The sequence below is a fragment of the Erpetoichthys calabaricus genome, chromosome 10 (assembly GCF_900747795.2).
Source record: "Erpetoichthys calabaricus chromosome 10, fErpCal1.3, whole genome shotgun sequence".
Taxonomy (NCBI): Eukaryota; Metazoa; Chordata; class Cladistia; order Polypteriformes; family Polypteridae; genus Erpetoichthys; species Erpetoichthys calabaricus.
The window spans coordinates 42974993-42999234 of NC_041403.2; the positions used below are offsets into that span (position 1 = coordinate 42974993).

At 39.4% G+C, this 24242-nt stretch overlaps 2 protein-coding genes across 2 annotated transcripts in view; both read right to left on the reverse strand.

Moving 5' to 3' along the window:
* Nucleotides 1-24242, reverse strand: part of alg14 (ALG14 UDP-N-acetylglucosaminyltransferase subunit) — a 286344-nt gene that overhangs the window by 131812 nt on the left and 130290 nt on the right. The window lies entirely within an intron of this gene.
* cnn3a (calponin 3, acidic a) overlaps nt 10502-24242 on the reverse strand; it is a 39624-nt gene continuing 25883 nt past the window's right edge. Inside the window, exons 2-7 of the mRNA XM_028811113.2 lie at nt 20085-20206; nt 17764-17830; nt 16865-17002; nt 16511-16627; nt 15957-16103; nt 10502-11674 (exon numbers count right to left, since the gene is read on the reverse strand). Of these exons, the coding sequence (XP_028666946.2) occupies nt 11336-11674; nt 15957-16103; nt 16511-16627; nt 16865-17002; nt 17764-17830; nt 20085-20206 (930 nt within the window). The 3' untranslated portion in view covers nt 10502-11335. The remainder of the gene's footprint in view (nt 11675-15956; nt 16104-16510; nt 16628-16864; nt 17003-17763; nt 17831-20084; nt 20207-24242) is intronic.

Consider the following 24242-nt stretch of genomic DNA (forward strand, 5'->3'; position numbering starts at 1 on the left):
GAGGCGGGCGAAGAGAGGCCCTGTGTTTGTGGTGAAGGAACGGCCAGGGAAGAGGCCGAGATTGTGAAGAGACTGTGGGGGGTGTTTGGTGGCGGTGCACTCAGAGACTGTAAATAGTGAGTATAGGAATAAACGTGTGGTGATGGACTGCAACGTGTCTGCCTGTCTGTGTCCGGGCTGTACCTTTCTACACACTCAAAACCTATAAAAGTTACAATACACAGTTCAGGACTTTACTGTTCTGCTCCAAAACATGGCTAATGACTAACAGTGTCGACCAGCATTCACCTGGGGCTTCTGCAGAATAACTTGAAAGAAAACAAATCCATGGTTTAAGTTTACTTCACATATATATCTATATCAAATGAGCCTGATGGACTGAATGCTGTCCTCTCACTTGTGACACATCTTAAGTTCTTATTTGAACCAACGCAAGAGTAGGTGGTCTTGCTGATGGCGTAACGTCTACCCGGACTTTTGTAGACAATTGGTGGTCCAATTGAAGAAAACAAATCCATGGTTTAACTTTACTTCACACACACATATATATATATATATATATAAATATATAAATACAGTGTGCAAACAGTAGTAAAATCAAAGTCCAAGACAAAATGTTGGGACACCCACCAGGTTCTCCCATTTAATTCCTATAACAGAACAGGCGTTACAGAACTGAAAATCGAGGCTGTAGCCTTCTCTCATCTTAAATGTGCTACTCGATTAAACGGGCCTTGACTTTTTGTGGAGCTCCGTCCTCTGGTTTGGCTTGACTCAAAGTGAGACACCTCCTTAGGACTTAGGAAGGGCTGCAGTCAGTTGCCCTCACTCCAGAGTCTTCTCTGAACTGTGGAGGTAACAAAAGGTGACAAGGTCAGTAGCAGCACTCCCTCTCGTTTCGGACTGGTATTACATACCTCAGCTAAGCCCATAAGGCAACCCTCTGACGCTCATGTGTGACACCTATATAGTATATATTTATACATAGTGTAACCAAAACCACAGACTCAGTAAAGTACCGCACGTTGATTGGGTAAGATAAAGGACTTTAATTCCTTCCTGAACACCTTTCCACAGTCCTCTTTCCAACAATCAGCCAAAGCACAAATACTATTTAATCTTCCTTCTTCCATCCACCAGTAGAGTTTTGCTGACTCTGACTTGCCCATGTGTGGCAACGGGCTTCCTTTTATGCTGGACCCACGAACACTTCTGGTGCCATTCTGTGTCCTCTAGGAAGCAGTTCCGGGCCATAGACAAAGTAGGGTGGTCCTCCCCCAACAGCACCCTCTACCAATCCCAAGGGACCCCTATAGGACTGCATCCTCGCTGGTGTCTTGACTGGTTTCTCATAAGAGGACTACTGCCACCTACAGCATGAGAGATGGAACCACTCCCAAGTTCTGTCTACTGTTGGTCCATCCTTAATTTTATAGCGGCTGAGCACAGAGTTATCTTTCTGCCCAGCCAGTCAATCCATTCATCGTTCCTCTTGTGCCTCCCGTCCTGGTAATATAACCCATCATCCTCCCTGGCCAGGATGCCCATTCTCCTCCTACAATACATTTTATATTACACACACACACACAGTGTCATGTAAATCATAGGCACACTAGATTTGTATACACATTGTGTCTTCTCATGTTCTTTACTGTGGCAGTAGAAAGGAACACATTTCAGATTTTCAAAAATTCATTTTTCAAAACATTTTCAGAGAAATATTTGTATTTTTTTAAAGCAGGTAACATATTAAGCAACAGGCCGCTTTAGAGAGCCCATTGCTTGATTACAGGCACTAAGGATCAATGACATAATGAGCTGATTGAGCCAAACTGATTAACTGAAGGGGAAACAGCTGTGTAAAGGGAATGGCACTGGCCAGAGGACCACTTAACTAAAAGGTTTGGGTGTGGCGGCTGGGAAAGTTTAACCTTCAGTTCATCAATTCTTACACAGTGGAAAGAGTGAGCGCTGCAACAAGACCTAACACGGCCATCCGGCATCAGCGTGTGCTTCCCCACCGAGTAGAATGACGTGCTGTCCAGGCTTTTCATAAGAGCTCAAGAAAACGAGAAGATGGGTCCAGAAACAAGGTGGTTGGTCAAGGAAAATGAGTTCAGCTGATAGATCACATTAAAAATGTCACTAAGAAATCAAAAGTCCCAGGACTGTTTTCAACTCTAACCTCCATGACAATACAGGAACCCAAGTAAGCCCCTTTATAAATCCAGAGGAGTCTTGGATTTCATGGAAAACTTACTGGCAAAAAAGCATTTATCTAAACTGGCAACTCAAAGTCAAGAACTTCACCCAGGAGCTGAATAGTGACAGCAAGAAGTCTGGACTGACCAGGTCCAATTGTGAAACAAGTGGCTAAACACAAGGTAGTTTGTCCACAGAAGAACCAAAGATTTACATGGACGAGCACTCACCGCCAAAAGTGAAGCATGTCGGAGGTTCCCTGCAGGCTTTGGGCTGCAATTCTGCAAATGGAGCAGGTGATTGGATAAGAACTTCTGGAATCTTCAGTACTGAGAACTACAAGCCGATTCTCAACCATCACACAATTTCATCCGAGAGGGGTCTGACTGGCCTCAACTTCAGCAGAACAATTTCCCCAAACACTTAATCAAGGTCATAAAGAAGTATCTTCAGCAATTAAAAAAAAACAAAAATCACGGAGTTCTGCAACAGATGGCATGGCCTCCACAGACCTGTGATCTCCACATCAGTGAGGCTGTCTGGGATTAACCGAAGAGACAGAAGTGCAACCCTAGCAGTGACAACTGCAATCAAACGCTGCGGGCAACAGCAGACCAGACTTTGGCATCACTGTCGAGAAATTGTGTCCCACTCATTTCACAGAATTCTTTAATTCAGCCACATAGGAAAACGCATGACTGTTTAAAAACTGTGCGTGGTGTCTGCTCAGGTTATCTTCTTAATTCTAATCCTAGTGGGCTTTGCCCTCTGCTCGCTTCGCTTGCCATCCCCCAGGCCTCCGCTACACGCTAGCCTCTTTGTGGTTCTGTCACTCGTGTATGGGGATGCGGTTAAACAGATTGTTATTTTCATGGGAATTGTTACATATGCATAATAAAACTATTTTACATTACAGCGAGTACATAACCATATTAAAAGAGAGTGTGACAGTTTAAGGGTCCCCGTGACCCCTCAGACACCAGATAAAAGTCCAATAATAATATTTATTATTATAAATAAGTGCACACAGCACCCTCCTCTCCACAATACTCAATAAATCCACAATAACACTAATCAATACAATCCTCCACTCTCCCAGACGCTTAGCCACCCTTCCACCCAGCTCAGCTCATTCGTCTGGGTTTCTCCTAGTCTTTTATAGTCCATGACCCGGAAGTGCTCCCGAACCCCTGTCCATGTGATTTCTTAGCACTTCCTGGTCAGATAAAAACCACTCTTTCTTCATCCCAGAAGCACGTCATTCCTTTTGTCCATGTGACCAGGATGCACTTCCAGGTTATAGGGCACGTAGAATTCCCTAAGCCTCCCGACAGCATCTCCTGGTGGTCCCCATGGTATCCAGCAGGGCTGGTTGTAACAACTACAAGGTCCATGAGGCCCTGCTGGAATTCGGGGAACTTCCATGCTGCCGGGAGGGCTCCATCTGACGGCTTGGAGGTGTTGGCCGGAATATATGGCCGGCCATCCCTCACAAGAGTAAAACGTAATAATTTGAAAGTAAATTATGTTTCATGTTGAGTTCGAGTTATTTGTTGCATAATACAATTTTGTTCTGTTTGGCTTTGAAATTAACATGCAAATACTTATTAAACTTACACTTTTATTGTTAAACGTCAGTAAAAACTATTTTTTTAATTAAATATTCCTCAATATCACATTGAATTTTGATTCTGTATTTGGACTTTCATCATGACAACACAACGTATAACTGCCCGTGATTGAATTTCATTTCTTTCCGTCTATTAAATAAAAGGACTTTTTTGAATGTTTGTCTCTGAGAGTTGTTAATTGTCTTTGCAAAAGCTATTAGAACGGGAAACTGTTAACGTTTTAATATGAATGGCATATCAAGATTTCCTTTGTTGTGTAATGTTATCCTTGGAAGATGTACTACATTATCTTTCTTGGATACATCCAGCGCACAAATTACTGTAGAAAGACAGAAGACCGGATGGTGTTAACGGTTGTAGATATTCTTTGTGATATTGTAAGTTCATGTTTTCATCTTCCACACCATCACCACCAACTGTTTCAGCATAGTCTATTGATACGCATTTAACCAATTTGCCGTGTAACCCATCATCATTTTTGGCGTTAATTTGTTTGACTTCATTGTTTCTCGCTGCCCGTGCGTTCATTTTTTTCTGTTGATAACCCTTCGTGATGAAATTCTTCAATAAGATTTGGACATAATATATCTTCTTAAATTGGGAAATTAAAGTGAGGAAAACGTTAAAATTTATAAGAGCTGAGAGAGCAGAAACGGAGTCTGTCAAAAGCATTCACACGACTGAGAGGTGACAGGGCCGTGTGTGTGGTTGAGAGGAGGGCGGGACTTGAAAAAATCTCAGGGCCAAAGTCTCATCTCACGGAACTTGAAAAAATCTTCCAAAAAGTCTCGTCGCGTTGCAAGATTTTTTTATATAATAGAGAGACATTTGTGAGGAGATCAGAAACAAGTGTTATGAAGAAGTGACGAGGAAAGGGGCAAACACTTGTTTCAAATATAGACACGTACATACAGTAAACAAATGATAACGCACTCAACAAATTGTTAAAATATATTTCAATTATAACTAAAATAAGCTCCAGGTACGTTAAGCAATGGCCAGTAGAAAACAGAGAAGAGGAAAACAGGAATGCTAGCTAACTGCCTACTAGAGTGGGAATGGGGGGGATTTAGGGGTCCTTTGGAATGGAGTCGGTTCATTGTGGTACTGACGGGCTAACTGGCCATCCTCCTCAGCTTGTCTTCAGCTGCCAATGTGAAAAGGGAAGAAAAAAACAGAGAGCTTGTTGGTAAGTGGCATTAGTGGGTACCACCTTTGTGCTGGCCTGTTGGCATCTCTAAGTAGCCCTCACACTGCAGCCACAGAACAAAGCGATTCAATCCAGCGCATCAGCGGCCCACAACGTGGTGAAACACGGGGTGCAGGCACAGCCGATGTCTTGCTAACAGTCTTTTCTTTTAGTTTTCATTTGCATTGCCTTATATACTCCAGTTACTCCATATATATATATCTGAGAAATAAACACCCTCTCCAGTGTCCAAAGGAGCGCGGGAATTTTTAATACATGGTGGATTTTAAGGATATTCAAATAATTTACACATTTCCCTCAGGCTGTCCAAGTGGTGCCCAAAACAAAACAAAACACGGTTGGGATGTGCTTACCTTTTCATTTCATCGTTTCCATCCATGCATTTCCTTCATCTGCTTATCCAAGGCAGAGCAAGACAGAGCCTGAAGCAGCAAGCATGAGGTGCAAGATGGGAACAACACCGGGACAGGGTGCCGGTCTGTTATAGGACTTTAACACACACACTGTTGTGATGGGAGATTTTACATTCAACTTGATATTTTGTATGTCTTTCTTTATTTGTAATTTAGGCAAAGCAATGTAATTTAGTGTTTACCCAAACTTATGACTGAGTCTCTTTGAATTTTACGACAGTGTTGGGAGGGGATGTGCCTAAAACAAGTTTGGCGAGTGTTTCTTTGCTAAAGTCTAACAACCCACGCAAGAAACCCTGGTTACGTTAACATATGGTTTGGTGGGTGGCAGGTGTTAAGATGTTGTGTTTCCCCCATTGGTCTGAAGTATGGCTGTTTGGAATTGGCTTGGATCAGTAGCTTTTAAGTACCATGATGTCCTATTGGCTCTAGGGGTTGGACAGAACATCTATAAATGTACGTGTTTAACCTCACAATCACTTTCTAACCTGTGATGATGAAGACAATGAAGAGCACAGCTCAGCAGCCATATTGACCAGGCTTAAGGCCTGTTCTGAAGAAAGCCGAGCACCAACGATGCCTTAACTAGAGACATTTAAGTAAGTACAAGTCTGTGTGCCGCCTGAATTACACATCACCATTAAATCAGGTTGTACGGTTGCCAATATTCAAATGTACTTTGCATATTATTATTTATGGATATTACCAATAATACATTGTTTTATGTGTAACTTAATTCCTGCTTGTCTTTTTACTACACCTAATTGCCTGAGGTTATAGATATAGAAGGGAAGGTGGGGATAAGTTATACACTATACCACCTTATAAACAGTGGTTAAGTCTATGAGATTAGGCATTCTGACAAAGGCTACATGTTAATAATACAATAGGGGAAAGCAGAGCAATATATATTACTCTACCAAGGCAAAACACACACACAGACAGACACAGAGAGAGGGGGGCTAACTTAACAAGCCCTTGTCCTTCTGGGAGGCATCATTGACAAGTAAACTCTAAACAACGGCAGAATCGTGAAAGAGGAGCTTCTGTTGTAATCCTCTGTGTGATCAAATTCTAACATAAACATCTCTGCCCGAGTTTCAACAGCTGTCTGACTGCTGAGACACAGTAACCATAACAGATACTCACAGGAGATAAAAGAACATATTTGTATGGGCCACTGCAGAACTTTAAATTCGATGAGTACATTAAGATGGAGGCTGTGACTTTAAGTGCAACAACTTTAGTGCTGGACTGACCCGGGAATCTGATTTGGAAAGGACAAACGCTCGTCTCCAACTGAGAGTCGGATGATGGAATGCCACACAGCAGGTGCCTTCTCCATGGAGTACGACTACACACCGGCCCCCGCTCCGTAAATTCAACTTAACGCACATAACGGCAGTGTTTCTCAATTACTGTGTTTCTGAGTAACAAATATGAAGGGCAAGTTTAAATGTTGTGTGTCTCACGTCAGGAAGTTAACTTGTACCAAAAAACGATAAATGGTTACTAAGAAAAAAAAACGAATACGATTACTTTATAAGATTACAATCAGATTACCTTGTTTATTCAATATAACAACATACTGATATCTGTTGAAAGGGAAGGAGCCAACATTAAGTATAAAAAAACAACACGTTAGCTGGAACGGTTAGCATACTGGCACAGGAAAGTGAAAGACTTACCTTAGTAATTATAAATGAACTCCACCATTGACATTTTACCGTCTTTGCTCATTGGGGCTCAAACACACTTCTTACACAAAGCATTTAATGTGCTACATAACTTATGACAGGGTTTGAGAAAATCTAGTAAACATTGATTTTAAGATGAAGTTTACGATGTTCTACTTTAATGACAAAATAAACCACGAGAATAAAGTCAACATGTCGACTTTATTCTCGACATAAGCGAGAATATGCCGAAAATAAAGTGGAAAGGATGACTTTAATCTCGATCTAAACGGTGAGAATAAGGTGGAAATGTAGAGAATAAAGTCGGCATGTTGACCATTTTTTCTTCACTGTTGCTATTTTTTTTCTTCTTCTCCATGGTGAAGTAGACACCTTCCACTGCTGGCAAACTAACAAGAAGTACACGCACCTGTCATGGGTCACTTCCGCAATTTGTGACAAGGGACCTAACCAGCATGTCTGGCAGAACACGGGGTCCCCTCACACCAGGGACACCCCGCTGTCCTCGTTTCGTCTCACTCACTGTGGGGAAGGGGACTGTGTGCCTTAATAAACCGTGACACTCTGCTGATATCCAAATGAAAGGGCTTGTTTATTTAAATGTTCCACTTCCTTTAACGGCACATGTAATTTTTTCTGCATTCATATTAAAAATGATACATGATGGATTTTGTGCTTATTTATACGCTTTGTCACAGATTATGAAGTAAACATAGCATCATGGTTTATTATTAAATTTCACAACTTTTCTTCAATGCACAGCAGGATTAAAGTGTCATCTTAGAAGGATCGTTCTGCCAATCGACTCTTTTTCCTTTGAACTTATGATGCTTTTTTGTAGAAGACTTCGGGGGCCGGGATATCCCAGCAGTTCATGCTGGCTGCTTAAGAGTTTTGGGAAACGCTAAAGTAGCTCATCCTTTAAATACCCGTAGTGTAAAAGTGCTCATTAATCACAAAGACTCGCTGCTTTCAGAAAACGCAGCACTGACCTGTGAACCTCACTTCCTTTTCATTAAAGACGTCCCATTCACCTATTGGGCAAGGCAAACTTGAGCAAGATGGACACTCAGTTCTCCTTGCATGCCGTATCCACACAGGAAAGCCTAGACGTGTCATCGGAACTTAGTGGTGTCCACATTGCAGATGCTCAGTTCCAAGAGTCTTCTTGGGGCAAAATTCTTTGCAGATTGCATTGGGCAACACCTTCATGATAGATGGAAGAACAAGACACACTTAGCTATGCCCAAGTCTTTAAAAAGTGGACCCCTCTAGTCTGGAGGACAATCCCCTCCAAGGGCTGGTTGGGTTGGGTTTACTCCTAAAATGCAGATCTGGCAGGCAGTAAGCATCTGCAGGCAACGACTGCCATTAGTTTCTGGACCAGCTGACGTGCTGGGCAGCTAAAATTATAAAAAGGGTCTGCTGAATGCTAACCAAACACATTGTTGGCATCCGGCTGGCTAGTCAACGTTTAGACTACAGAAAGACTTCAGTTCTGCATAGTACATTCAGAAATGAAGAACTGGTGTCCGTGTCAGTTAAAGATCGAGAAGAGCATGCTGCAGGTGAACAGCTCATCTTTGCAGAACCTTGTTGCTGCCATTCAAGGTCTGGCCCATCCATGCTTCTTCTAAACAGCCATCTTGCTTATTTGTATCATCGCCTAAACAAAAGCCAGTAGAAACTCTGCTCTACCCCCATGGCACTGCCAACACTAATCCAAACACTCAAGTGGTACAAGACTGCGAATTTCAATATCATCCTTTTAGGCCTTCAATTTTTAATTAAGAACTCTGTGCATCTTCCAAACAGCAAAAATCACCTTCTACAATGGTAGTTGGGAAAAGAAAAAAAGAAAAAAGTTATTTCCTTCTTTAATTTCCAGATATTTTTTTGGCCAAAAAAAAAAAAGCAGCCTCAAATGGGGTGCAATTTGCCTAAAAGCATATGTGAGGTATTCCATCGACAATTTTGGCTTTGACAGTAGGTGCCACATTTGACATGCCTGTGTGTGCTACACATTGTGTCCCTAAGGGGGGGGGGGGGGAATGCGATGGTGGCAGGAAAAACAAACTTGTCTGTAAGAGAACAATGTGTTTTGCATTTTCAGCAGCAGCACAAAGCCTTTAGGCCAGTCAACACTTCATGGATGAAGACTGTGAGGGGAGCTGAAAACTGCTGTTCCCCAATCCACCGACAGCCCAGTATGAACAGGCAAAGGCAACAAAAGGTCACAAATGACATCTCGGAGGATCAGTCTCTACATGAATCACAATTCTTAAACATCATTGCTGTAATTATGGACTGATTTCAGACTTTTTCCCCCCCTAGAAATCCAGGTACAAAACACTGGGATTTATAAAAGAGAATTTGACAGGAGAACGTGCATATATTTAATAATAATAATTCATTACATTTATATAGCGCTTTTCTCAGTACTCAAAAACACTATCCACACAGGGAGGAACCGGGAAGCGAACCCACAATCTCCTTACTGCAAAGCAGCAGCACTACCACTGCGCCATTTACGGCAACTCTGACCCAAGCATACGTAACACACAGAGGAGAGGTGCTAGAATGCCACGCATGATCTTGCGCTCTCTGCTGCGGAGCACAGCCAGATAATCTTGAGTTCAGATAAGTGGGGTCTCAAGGTGTCAGGAGTGCGGCTGCTCTACCAATGAAGTTTCTGCAGCATCGCGATTTCATATGTATGAGGCCGATTAGCGTGCTCCATATACGGAGTTTCAGGGCGTTGTTTGAGGTCCTCCACCGTTTTTACAAGGCAACTGCGATCTGCAAACTGGTAAACTGCACAGAAATATCCATACACCACATCTTAGAAAGCAGATTTTTTTGGGGGGCAAATTAAATTTTCCTGCTTTTTTGGTGTGTGGACATTTTCACACTCAAATCCACCTAAAGTTTTATAAAGAAGGCCCCTGGTGTGAGTGTGTGGAAGGCAGCCCCTCTAAAGTCTATCCTGGCTTGGACACACTGTTCCCCTGATAGTCTCTGCCATGACACCATAATGCATTAAGCAAGCTTAAAAATTGATTATTTTGATTTCTACAGTTAGTTTTTTGCGTTAATTGGTTACAATGGTGTCCACATTAAAAAAAAAAAAAACCCTCACAGCAAAATAGTGTACTAAAAAAAAACACACCTCGTTTGTAGCCAAGGTATAAAGTTACGACTTTCAAATTTGTTCACACCTAACCTTTCAAATCAAAATATCCTCTAACATTTGCATCAACTTGCATAAAGAGAGAGACACCGAGAGAGAGACTGTTGCCAACAGACATCAATCTTCCTGCATATTCAATTACATCAGTAAACATAACATTTAAAACAAAAAAAATTTATTTATAAAAGAACAATACATAGAACAGATTTATACTGAAAGACATGGCAATAAATACAATGGCAAACAGTTTCTAAAAACAGGAACATATGGCACATACATTAAAAGTAACATGGCAAAACTAACAGCACAGAACGCATTAAAATCTAAACTTTAACACCTTTAAGGTTTGGTCAGTTCTATATTAAAAATAAAACACACACATACACAATTTACTTCATGCTTAAAAATATTATTTTTGTTTTTTTTTTTTTTTTTAAATTCCAACATTTCTTTACCAACTCATTTAGGACGTAATTACTAGCCATCTGAGTAAGCGTATCAGCGATTGCTGCAAACTGTCCGACAGCCCACCTGACTATCACGATCGGCACACTAGGCATCACAAAGCTATGCTGAACTCCCCTGCGACTCGTGCACTTGGTCGAGATTTTGTGTGTTGGCCTGCTTAACAAATGGAGATCCATAACGTAAGGCTTTAGGTTTCCACTTACTTAAGACACATTTAAGAGAAAAGGCAGAAACACTGCAAGAGGTAAATAAATCTCATGCCGCATAGCCTGCTGTAAGTCAAAAGTAAGACAATTCTTCACAGTACTCAGAATATATTGCTTTTAGAATATCAAGGTTTACAGCTGTAAAGGCAACTAGATAAAGTGGAAGTTTTAAATGTAAGGACTGAGGATTAAACTTGTAAAAGGAACGATCACAAGGCAAATGTTCTCTTAGGCATCAGTAAATAGGGAAGACGCAATGCAAAGGCTTTCTTGGCTGGAAAAAAAAATGGATTAACACTGGTTTCTAAAATGAAGCACTTAATAATCTATGGCTTGATCATTGTAATGACCTTGGTATTCATCGTGGTAGCTGCCTTGATACTCCTCTGGGTACTCTGCTTGGTAGTCGCTGTCACTAATCTCCGAACCATTTGTTCCTGTGCCCTGGCTTCCATTGGCATGAATTACAGGTTCCGTTGGAGGAACACAGTACTTGGAATCGTATACCTGACGACCCAGCCCATAGACACTCATGCCCTTTTGTGAGGCCACTTTATTGGTGCCCATCTGTAGTGAAATGGTAGTGGAGTCCATAGGCTGCTGGGAGAGTTTCTGATCAAAAATGTCTCTTCTTGTTCCTGGAGCCAACATGCCAGCCTGAAAAGAAAAATAAAGGTCTCATGAGCACAGACTGCATGACTTGTGCAGACCTAAACTGTAAACTGACTATGAAAATCAGGGAGTATTGATTTATCAAATGACAGACAATAGGACTAAAACCATAAGAAATGCACTTTGGTATTTAGGTCTGTATCCTACCTTCTGTTGTAAATACGGTTATTTAACTTTAAAATGTTGAATGTCTTATGCAAAACTGGAAGAGAATAAGAGATAGCCTCAGACCCTACTGCCCACCTAAAATGGCCTCGGGCTGTTACAGAATCAGGACTGATACAAGAACGGTTAGGTGACTTTACTACAAAGTGGCCTTGTTTAATACCAACTGAGGTAGAAGTCATATCTGGAAGGACAAGGAACAGAGGGAGAAGAGCAGGAACTTTTACTTTCAAACGTCATGTAGAGTTTCCATTTCAAAATTATAACATTCAGTCAAACCACAAGATTCTTTTGGGAACACTTTACTGAGGTACAAGGCTTTAAAAAGAAGGCCAGCTCCTTTTCCTGAAGTCTGTCAAATGCAAAGTTTTTTGATACTCACTTCTCCAAATTGCCATCACTGCCTACACTCTGCTACCTCATCCTTACCAGCAATTTCATCCAAGTTAAAAATCAAAAAAAAAAAAAATACGACCAATTTCCAAGCAATAAAACAAAACAATTCCTTCTCCCCTTTTGTGTTTAAGTCGAAAACACATTTTAAAAGATCAGTTGAAAATAAAACAGTTCAGAAGGGGCCGTCGTTCACGCTCTTAAACTCCTCTTCTACTCCAGCAAGGCACCTTGGTAAGAAAATGAGCAAAGCCGCACTTCAAAAGCATAATCTTGGCAGCAAACCTCTGCAATGTGGAAGAATGAATGCAGTACCTCATTAGACAAATGCTAATAAAAAAATCATTCATCTTAAATGTTTATAAAGAGGTATGCAGGGGTGGAATGAAGAGGAATTCAAAGACCACTGCAGTAATACGCAATTTACATTCACTCAGCCAAGTGTCCTCTCCTCAACCAAGGGCTATCGTGATTTACCAGCTCTCCTTATGTTTATGTAAGCAGAGAACATTCTGCAAAGGTACAAATGAATTGGTTTTATAAATACAATTGGGGGGCAAAGGTGGGGCCAGGTTTAAAAAAAAAAAAAAAATTCTGCTTTGATACCAAGTGCTGTAAATTAAAACCGGAAGGTCCAATCGTTTTCAATTTTAGTTTCTGGCAGAAAAAGAAAAAAAAAATAACTGACTTGTCTAAAGACTAATGCAGCCTTCTGTCCATCCATCCATTATCCAACCTGCTATATCCTAACACAGGGTCACGGGGGTCTGCTGGAGCCAATCCCAGCCAGCACAGGGCGCAAGCCCACCGCAGGGCACACACACACCCCCCCCCCCAAGCACACACTAGGGACAATTTAGGATCGCCAATGCACCTAACCTGCATGTCTTTGGACTGTGGGAGGAAACCCACACAGATATGGGGAGAACATGCAAACTCCACACAGGGAGGACCCGGAAAGCGAACCCAGGTCTCCTTCTGTTATGTTAAATGTATACTTTAAAATGTTATACTTTTTTTTTTTAAATATAGCCTTTCATAAAATATTTGACTGAAACAGACAATAGAAAAAAAAAATACACAATTCCCTCTCCCTCAAGCCTCTGACACGTCAATATCCAACTCTTCATAAGTTCAAATCGGTGCACCACCACAGTCATGCTCACTACCACTGAAGCACCCCTATAGAATTCAGAGGTAGTCTTCCTCCCCACACATCTAGAAGTTTGGGAAAAAGCTTCACAAAGATTTCAAGTATTCAGACCAAAGCTCCAGAGGTAGACCCAGAGAGAGACTTCATCATGGAAGGCCACGACAGGATGGCTCGTTTAAAAAAAAAAAAAAAAAAAGTCCCTAAATTTAGGATTTCTTAAATTGCACCCTGCGGAATTGTGGAAAAATAAAGCCATAGTTGCAGCAAACACGCGTGTGAATTTTTCAAGAATGTATCGATTTCCGTAACTGACACTGGCATTTCTTTTTCTTCTTCAGAAAAGCCTACAAATTTTCAAAGACGTTTTATATACAAGAAAACCAGAAACATGCCTTGAGTGCCTTGAGCATGGGAAAGGCGCTATATAAATAAAATTATTATTTTTATGCAGCAAATTTCAAACTTCAAAACGGAACACACTGCAGAAGAGGGTAGCACATTCCTGCAGCTTTTTGAGCACATCACTAAAGAAAAAGTGAGAACCGATTTGTTTCGAGGGGATGCTAGTATGCTGCAAAAATATTTTGACAGCTTTTACATTTATCATATGCAGTACCTTGAAAAAGTACTCCGCCCCAAACCTATTTTCACATTTTATTGTTTCATATTCTAACCTTACAGTATATTAAATGATTTTCTGTTGAATGTACACTTTTGTACATCATACCAAATGAAAATAAACTGAAAACTCAATTTGCATTAGAAGAAAAAAAAAAGATTTGTGAGATTTAGAATATATACTCTTTGTAAATACAAGGACACCTTTGCTCAGGTGCAGTGTATTTATCACCTTACCATCTCACCCAACTTGTTGATGGTCTCCACTTGTGTTGGAGACAGGTGGGTCACCTGATCTCAAAGAATTAAACAGAGGTTCCAACAGTATGGTAAAGATTTCCCACAAAACAAAATGAAGACAAACAAGGATTCAGAACAAGTCAAGGCAAGAATTATTAAGAAGCATCGATCTGGAAAAATGTAAAAGGCCATCTCAAAGACACTGGAAATACCTCCAATCTCAAAGTAGCCCACCATACAGAAGTGAAGAAGAAGAAAAAAATATATAATACTACAGCCACACTGACCAAGTCAGGCCAGTCATCTGAACATACACCAACAAGAACAGCACTTGTCACTACTGCAACTCCAAATGTCACTCAGGAGTTGCAGAAGTCAGTAATTAATGTGCACGGCTCAACTATCTTGCATGGCATTATACAAAAAAGACCTTTATTGACAAGTGGCAAGCAAGAAGCCCTGGCTGGAGAAACACAAAACGTCACTGAATTAGATGTGGACGAGACCAAAATAGAACTTGTCAGCTTCAATGTAAAGTTTTGTGTAGCATAAAGTCTAACACCACACATTAATGCAACATCCCCACTGTAAAACCTGGAGATAGCAGCACTATGTTTTTTGGGGAAGCTTTTCGGCAGTGGGTTCTAGCAGTCTGACCAACACTGAATGGAAGATGAATACTGCACAATACAGACAAGTACTGGATGAGGGGGGTCATGCTTCAACAAGGTATTTAATAGTGGTTTGGGTGAAACTGGTCAACCTTTCAAGTTTTCTGCTTTTAGTGGGAGGGCAGCACTGCGATTAGCGATTTACAAATTCCTAGTTAGACGGATCAAAATCTCAGGATGTGACACTCATTTGTTTAATAAAGGGTTGGGGGTGAATACTGTTTCTAAGCACTGCCTCTTCCTCGTTAGTCTTAGATGTCTGTTCACACATCTGCAACACTGCTGACGCTTTACTGTATGTAAAGCCTTGGTAAACTCGGCACCAGTGAATTAATTATCCATTTGAAAAACAGGAGCGATAAAAAGGAGATGACAGAAGAAGCATTTGTATCCTTGTAGAATTTACTCTTTCCAGTGAAATAAGATGCTGCAGAGAAGCACAAACACCTCAAAAGTGGTCTTCTCTGTGCTGTTAACAGCACTAATGTGCACACATATTTACAACAGAAGAAACCCAGAGCAAGAAATTCCAGTGACGCTCTGTAAAAATCTGCCTTTTTGTTTACAACTTGATGCTCTTCTGGGTAACTGCCTGAAGATGACTAATATAGCATACCATGTAGAAGTCCTTGTTCAATTAACAAGGATTTTTTGATGACCCAGCACAATGCATTGTCAGATTCTATTCTAATTCTACCCTAAAACGAATTTTGAAGAGCAGATTCCTCTACAGCTGCAATGCAAAACTAGCCAATCCTTGTTCAGCACCACAATGTGTCGTCTACTCGAACACCACTGCTGTTGTCTGCCAAGATGACTGGATCATATACAGTATTTCCAATCTCCACCAGCACAATCAAACCCTTTAATCAAAGGGACAACACCATTCTGTGTTGCCCAAAACATCAGGTATGCTTGGGAAAATGGATTTTAGTATCTTTCTAAACATTGAAGCTTACTGACACAAATATTCAGTTACTAGAAACTGAACATTTAACGTAAACACTTTCTATATTGGAGATCGTACCTGGCTTGCCCCTTTGTTGGTTCCCATCTGTAAACTTATAGTAGTCTGGTCATATGGTTTATCCGCTTGAGTCTTTGGATCATAAAGATGTCTTCTGGTACCATATGCAGTCATGCCTGCCTGGCTGGCACACTTGTTAGTCCCCATCTGCAGATCACAGACCATTATATACAGTTTTAATTATACACAGTATTTTAGTCTTTTAAGACCTCAAAATATTTTTGCATTCATGTATTAACAATCAAAGTTTAGAAAAGTGGTATTGTTGCAGTTCTGAGGCAGAATTACTAAAATCCCAGGAACAAATCAAAGTTTGGAAAAACCATAGAGTGGCACCAAAGTGTTTTCCGACCTGTGCGCTGTTCTCCCATATGCCTATACTGAACTCAAATATGTTTGCAAGATTAAAATATGGAGAAGTGTTCAGGAAAGTGGTAGAAGAAAAGAAAAATGCCTAGTGTGAACAAGGCACAACCAGAATAACACACATTAAAGCAAACCCATAGAGTATGAATCATAAAACTAAAAATGATCCACAAATCCTTCATACTCACCTGCAAGCCAATAACACACTGGCCAGCTTTAAGTTTTTCCTCATCAAAGGATCTGGATTGCTTGTCTGCATATTTGACACCAATGTCGACCTTTGAATCAATACCTTTGGTCTTTGCCTATTTTGAAGAACAAAAATTTAAAAGCATTTTATTTTAATATGAATGTTAGTACTTCTGTTCAAATGGCATGATGCAGGAAGTATGTAGTAGGTGATCATCTAACAACTGCTAGCCACATTACATTCCAAATTAAAAAGTTACAAAAGTAGTTGGATTAAAACTGTAAATGAACAGAAAAAAGACACCATTACAGATGCATTCAGCATTTATTCACCATAAACTCACTGTACATACCAGACTAGCAAGAGCTATGAGTGAAGTCTGCACTTGGGTCATGTTGCCGTTCTCAAAAAGGTCATTTGCTTCAAATATGTCAGTAGGCTTCATGCCATAGGAGAGCATTGCCTTGATAAAATTCCCAAGATTTTCAAGCTGAAAGACACATTTGAGAAAGTTTTATAATATCAATTATATCACACTCAAAATGTTTGTTGACTGGGGGAGAAAAAAAAATGCAAAAATAGGAATTCTTATCAGTCTTACAATGCAAAATATTCAAGGTGGCAGACTTGTGGCAAAACAGTTTTGCATTTCCAAGATCAGAATAAATGAACTGTACTAAACATAAAACTTTAGACAGTATTGGAACTTTTCGATAGCTGCTTTCAGTGTATGATGTTATCTGTAAAGGCACAGTGCTATAGTAGGGATGAATTCTGTAAGTTAAGACTTTTTCCATGTCTGCTCAGCCACTCTAATGAAGACAATTTCATATATGTTTATTTAACACCACATGTTTACAGGGCCAAAAAAACAATTTTGAAGTTGATGTCCCCTCAATATTTCCTTTGTAGATCAGTTTTTAAAGTCAGGCTTCTTGTTTTACTCTCCAATGGTATTACATTCTTACCACCATCTTACTTCACTTCTTTTAAAGACCATCAGATAAACGGTTTATAGTGTAAGCTCATTTACATTGTTGTGTATAGTGCTTTTATATAATAATTATCTAGGCAGTGTAAAAGTGCAAACCTACAGTACAAATCACCCATTGGAATAATGTTTATTACATTTCATATGGGTAAAGGGAAGTTTAAAATAAGAATGTCTTCACAAAATTTCTTTACAAAAATGAATCACGACAAAAAAAAAAAAAAAAAAGGTCAAGAATGTATTAAGAATATTTTTCTTACCTTATGCCAATTTAACTGGGAATGATTAATTTTTTTCACTGATCCCTGTGCAAGCTTATTGATTAATCTGCATGGAGGGAGAAAAAAAAAATCATGTCAACTACAACACACACAGAGCACAACACAAAAAGGAGTACAAATGAGGTTTTCATTGTTTTTAAAAAGTTAACAAAAGTACATGTTTGCAGAGAACCGCTCAGATATCAAATACACCTTTTACTGCATTTCTCCTTGGATATCCTGTTCTATCCAAATTGACTTGGACTAAAAGTTCAGTGAACTGCAGAATACCCAGCCAGGGAAGGGCAGGGCCGGTCAACCAGAGCGAGGGCAGACAGAACCTGTGCAGGCTTGAATCCTCCCTCTAGCCTTTAACTGTTGACAGCTATTCATTTACTGTTAGGTAGTTTAAAAGACAGACCACATGACATTCATGCTACATTCTGTTTGTGTGCTGCTACAACAGTTTTGGTTTAACTAAACTTGTAAATGTGGACTTGTGTGGCCTTAAAGGAATAAAACTAAGAGCATGTGACGCACATATCCTACTGGATTTATAAAGATGTGCACCTATTCTACAGAGAGTTGTAACAGCATGGGACAAAGGGTTATGAGTGGTCCCTATGGAAAATATCTGTTTTGGACACATGACCATTATAAGTGGGTGTTTACTACTCTTTTTTTGATTGTTTTGTGGGTTAATAGGGTCTGATGATTATTACTATTTTGCTAATCTGGATAATCAAAGAAAATTAGTTTAACATTCATTTATTATTAATATCAAAATGTTAATAAAAACATTATTGGTATTAAAAACAAAAAATGAAAGATTTTTCAATCAAAAAAAATAAAGATTAAGAGCATTGCTATGATGATACATTAAAAACTGAGCAACAGAACCAAGTGCACCTGTATACTCAAAAAACATTCCATCTTTTTGCAGGTGAGATGGTTTGCAAACTCAAGTTTTACTTTTTAATGAAACCAAAAACATGCATGGCACACTGAAATACTGTAGTAATCCAAGTGGTTACTTTAATAATATACTGTAGTAACATGTCAGTGTCTTTACATCACTGAGGATTTAATGTACAGTTATAGTTTCTAGATAGCCAGTAAGACGAGTGTAATAATATATATATATAAAATACACACACATTACATTTTCAGGAAGAGCTGTTAATGTTATTTGTTTAATTGGATATCAATCAGCTGTCATTCTGCTACTGCTGTATTACTTCTCGAACAGACACAGTCCTATAATGGGTTAAGTAGTTTCAGAAAAATGCAAAGAGGCGTTGGGTATGAAGGTTGTGTGCAGGGACTTCGGTAATCTCTTGTTCCCTTGTGCAAAACAAATGAATCAATAAATAGCCTGACCAGTTTATGACTGCAGGAGAACCATAAGAAAACCTGGTTATCAAGTCAACAGCTAGGTAACCATATATAATACATACATTTAAATGACATATGGTATTAAATTAATTTTACGTAGACTGCCAACACACCCCAAGTATGCAGTAATTGTTACATTTCAAGCACATTAAAGCTATACAAAAAAATTCATTGAATGAAAACAGCTTTCTGTGTATGCATTAATTAAATAAAAGTTATTTTCTGGATACGATACTTAATTTTGGGTTGTCTTTCCATTCTTTGTGAATTATTTTGAGATATGTTTAGATTTTTAGCCATCATTGCACTAAACAACTTTGCTATGTGTCTGAAGAAATCAAAACATGGCAGTGAAACACCAGTACAGGCCAACAGAACAGGAGGGCAGCTGTAACCTGCCCAGCAAGCAGACAACCATCTGTGCACGCACGTTTCTCATGGCCTAGGAAATGGTTACAGGATTTTCATTATTTATATAATTTTTTTTTGTAGCAGTGGAGTAAATTTTTAAAGTAGCAAAATGCAGGAAACGAGGGTCATAAAAAAAAACGATTATTCAGGTGACCCTATATTAACAGTACGTCTACTTCAGTTTGGAGCTGGGGGAAGAAGAAAAAAAAACAAAAACAGTGTGGCAAAAATCTAAGAATTTAGATACCTCCTCTAGAATTACGTTTAAACTATGCAGGTTTTAAAGACTTCATTCTCTTGTGCCTTTTTTGCTTCAAAGACAAAATCAAATGTGCACAGAATACAACAAATGCAGGTTAAGTGTCAGCATTAAATTATTGTCTAGAAGTTCCTTATTTGTATGTTTTCTCAGAGAGGCAATAGTTAAAAGGAAACCTCAATAAAACACAACCCAAAAAAAAAAACAGTTTTAAAATAAGCGGTGCAGTCTCAAATTACTGCACTTGAATACTTACTCGCACAGGATAACTCCATCTTTTAGGCCCTTTTGGAAGTTGTCCCCAATTGGCATTCCAGTGAGATCTTCAATCCAGACCCGCAATTCCTCTTCCTTTTGAGGATCATATTTCTGTGCAATCTATCAAAAAAGACAGACATTAGTATGTAGAATGCTCCTTATTTAACTTTTGGAAGCCAGAATACTGCACTGATTAAATCAAAGGAAAATACACAGAACGTCTGGAGGAAGCCTCCTGAAGAAATAAACCAATTTGTACTTTAATTCTTGAGTCATGAAACATGTATTTATATGTTACAAATATTGCGTCTTGCATCTACATAGTACTTCTTTTGGCTTCTCCCATTAGGGGTCGTCACAGCAGATCATCTTTCTCCACATCCTCCTGCCCTCTGCATCTTGTTCTGTTACACCCATCACCTGCATGTCTTCTCTCACTACATCCATAAACCTTCTCTTAGGCCTTACTTTTCCTCTTACCCGGCAGTTCCACTGTTAGCATCCTTTTCCCAATATACCCAGCATCTCTCCTCTACACATGTCCAAACTAACAAAATCTCGCCTCTCTGACTTTGTCTCCCAACCGTCCAACCTGAGCTGACCCTCTAATGTACTAATTTCTCATCCTATCCATCCTCGTCACACCCAGTGCAAATCTTAGCATCTTTAACTCTGCCACCTCCAGCTCTGTCTCCTGCTTTCTGGTCAGTGCCACCGTCTCCAACCCATATAATATAGCTGGTCTCACTACCGTCCTGTAGACCTTCCCTTTCACTCTTGCTCGTACCAGTCTCACAAATCACTCCTGACACTCTTCTCCACTCACTCCACCCTGCCTGCCCTCTCCTCTTCAACTCTCTTCTACACTCCCCATTACTCTGTATAATTCATGTTAGGTATTTAAACTCCTCCACCTTCGCCAACTCTACTCCCTGCATCTTCACCATTCCTCTGTCCTCCCTCTCATTCACACACATGTATTCCATCTTGGTCCTACTGAATTTCACTCTTCTCCTCCTCTCTAAAGTATACCTCCACCTCTCCAGGGTCTCCTCAACCTGCCCCCTACTCTTGCTACAGATCACAATGTTATCAGGAAACATCACAGTCCACGGGGACTCTTGTCTAAACAATTCTCCATTAGTGCTTTTCTCACAAAAGCACATTCTTAGTCGGAACATGGTTGCCATTACAGTTAATGTGCAGTTAAACCAATAAAGCAGAAGACCCTAACAGCTTAAAGGAAAAGGATGGCAAACATTCCGGTTTATATAAATCAAGGAAAGAAGAGAACATACAAAATACAAGCACACCATATTTGCTCATGAACTTGTATCTGCTGTAATGGATTTGCAGGAACAAGTAGGCTTCGATGCATTCCACAAGGTGTTTTACAGAAAGAAACAAACAAACCAAACAAATAAATAAAAAGCCAGTTTAATTTGACATCTCCTTAGTTTTATGCCCCAACATGTTAGGATGAATTCAAAGTAAATAGAAATGGACATCCACTCAAGAGTCCTGTATTCAAACATTAAAAAAAAAAAAAAAATTGGGGGTCATGGTGCATTACGGAATTTTCCTTTAGATAACAGCCCAGATCACCAGTACAATGGCTCACACAGACACCCTTTATTACATTTGAAGCCCTCGGTTGACCATGACAAGACTAAAGAAATGCAGGAGACCTTTAGCTCATGAAGGCTCAGATAATTTGCATAACATACCTATAAAACCTCACACTTTACACCAAGCAACACAAACAGAACAGCATAGCCCATCTTATACACTTTGTTTTGTATAGATAGAAAGGTACAAAATATCTAGACAGATTAAAAGTCTTTAGCAAAAAATCTTAAATAGTAAATTCTTATATAAAAAAAAAAAAAACTAAAGTTATATAATCTCACCATCTCCACAGTAAATATACTGATACATCAAGACTTTGTTACACAGACAAGAACACAGATGCCATCGAGCATGTTACAAACAACTGTATTCTAAAAATTACCTAAGTACAGATAAAATTGTCCCATCACAGCAATATGTTTTAATTTCAATATACTTTGTTAACCTCCAAGGGTAAATTGTCTGTTCGCATGATGTTTGGGTGTCAGAGGGCCAGCCATTGTACAGTACAGTTGGGGCCCTTCTGGTAGTAATGGGATTTGAACCAGATATTTGCCTCCTTCACTCCTATACCAGTGTGCTCATGAGAACTCCAATAAAACCAAGTTGTCATGAAATGTGTCACCTTTGCCTTCACTGCTAGTTTTGCCTCAAAGAACTAATCTGTTTAAACAAGTGAAGTGCTGAGCTGATCACATGGTTCACCTCCCCATTAGTGAAGCATCTGTTCAGCTGAACATTCTAAAGGTTTGTGAATGCCACATACGAGGCTGCTCAAACTCCCTGTACAAAGTCTACGAGTTAATACATACATACAAGTCCTCATAAAATATTTAGTAAATGGAATTCACACATGACAAGCTACACACCTTTTCTGCCAGGAACAACAACCAATTAGGAAAAAAACATCTGGGAACTAGGGGACAAACACAGTGCAGTATTGTTCTTCCTTCTTTCAAAAGTCATCTGGTTCCATTTTCCTGTGAAGTAGGCCCACAGGAGATAGTTGTCTGTACAATTTCAAAATAGACGAGCATAAGTTGACAACAATAAAAAGAGCGTCAAGTTGTCAGCAGTCCCCAGCCCCCTCTTTTAAAATGTCCCCTCTTTAAAATTACGTTGTTTTGTTTGGCCACAGACCAGCAATTTAGAATGTATACAGGAAACTGGAAGATGCCTTCATCTTCAACACAACTTCCCAGCAAACCCTCCAGAGGAAAGACAGAGAGGCTCAAACCCAAAAATATGATTGGGACAAAAGGTCTTCCCGATTAGAACACAGCTCAAATAGGACACCAAACTATTTAAATTTACTTTTTTAATGTTTTAAAAAAAAAACCTTACTGATTATATGTATTTTACCCAAACTGGAGATTAAACAAAAATAAATAAATGAAAACATTTGTTCACTTAATTATTTTAACTTTTACAAGGAAACCACTTTTTAATCCCCAATATTCTACCACTTATGGCACAGTGTTAGTAATATCCCATATATAGAGTATTGCATTTTGATTTTAGACTCTGAAGTGTACAATGTGGCACACATGTCTGAAAACCAAACACCATAAAGCCAATGAAGGAGCAGTCTCAACAATAAAGTCAACAGCTGCCCATAATTTACATCGGGACAAGTCAGAGAGGACAAATGAAGTAAAAAAAACTGATCTAAAAAGGTAACCAACCACCTGCTCTGGAGTAATTTACTCTGAAAATACCTATGGGGGCACGGAGCAGCTGTAAGTCATTCATGCTGCTTTGCTTATTTAGTTTTTAAAACAGCGTGAAATGATGTAGCAGGACATTGGCAAGAATGATCGATGTAAAACATGGCCAGTCATCCACACAAAATCAAATGAACTTCAATCTGGGTAGAAGGTTTGTATCCCATATTACACAAATATTCCTCATGAATTCAGTACAATACGCATATATAAAATTGTATAACAAGTCAATAAAGAGGAAGAGACCAATTAATAAAACTAGTCTACATAACAAGCAGGACTAACACTAAGGGAACCCAACAACATGTTAAAGTTCCTGATACGCTAAGAGTGTCAGCTCCGACCCTTTATGCTTACGAAGGTCTTAAAACATTACAACATTTTACTGGATGATATCAAGTTAAAAAAAAAAAAATCAAAATTTTCATCTTACATACAAGTTTGACAACATCAATAAAAAGAAAATGGCTTCCTGGTACACTGCCAGGACAGACAGTTGCTAAGCATTTTCCCAACTAAGCTGATGATAAATGGCAGCTTTTCAACAATTTTTCAATGTGCAATTCCGAACCTGCCATAAAGAGTAACCCATATACAACTGCTACATTATAATCCACAAAAAGGTGTAAATGACAATAATTTAAAAAAATAGAAAAGGGGCTTGAAATAATTCAATCATTTGTAGCAATAAAGCCTCAGATGAAACCTGTGTGTTTGCTCACTGAATCAGCTAATGTAAGTGAGGAGTTTAGTTTTCAGTCTAGTATAGGGACTATTTTTTGAGACGTGTGCCTTTGATGCAA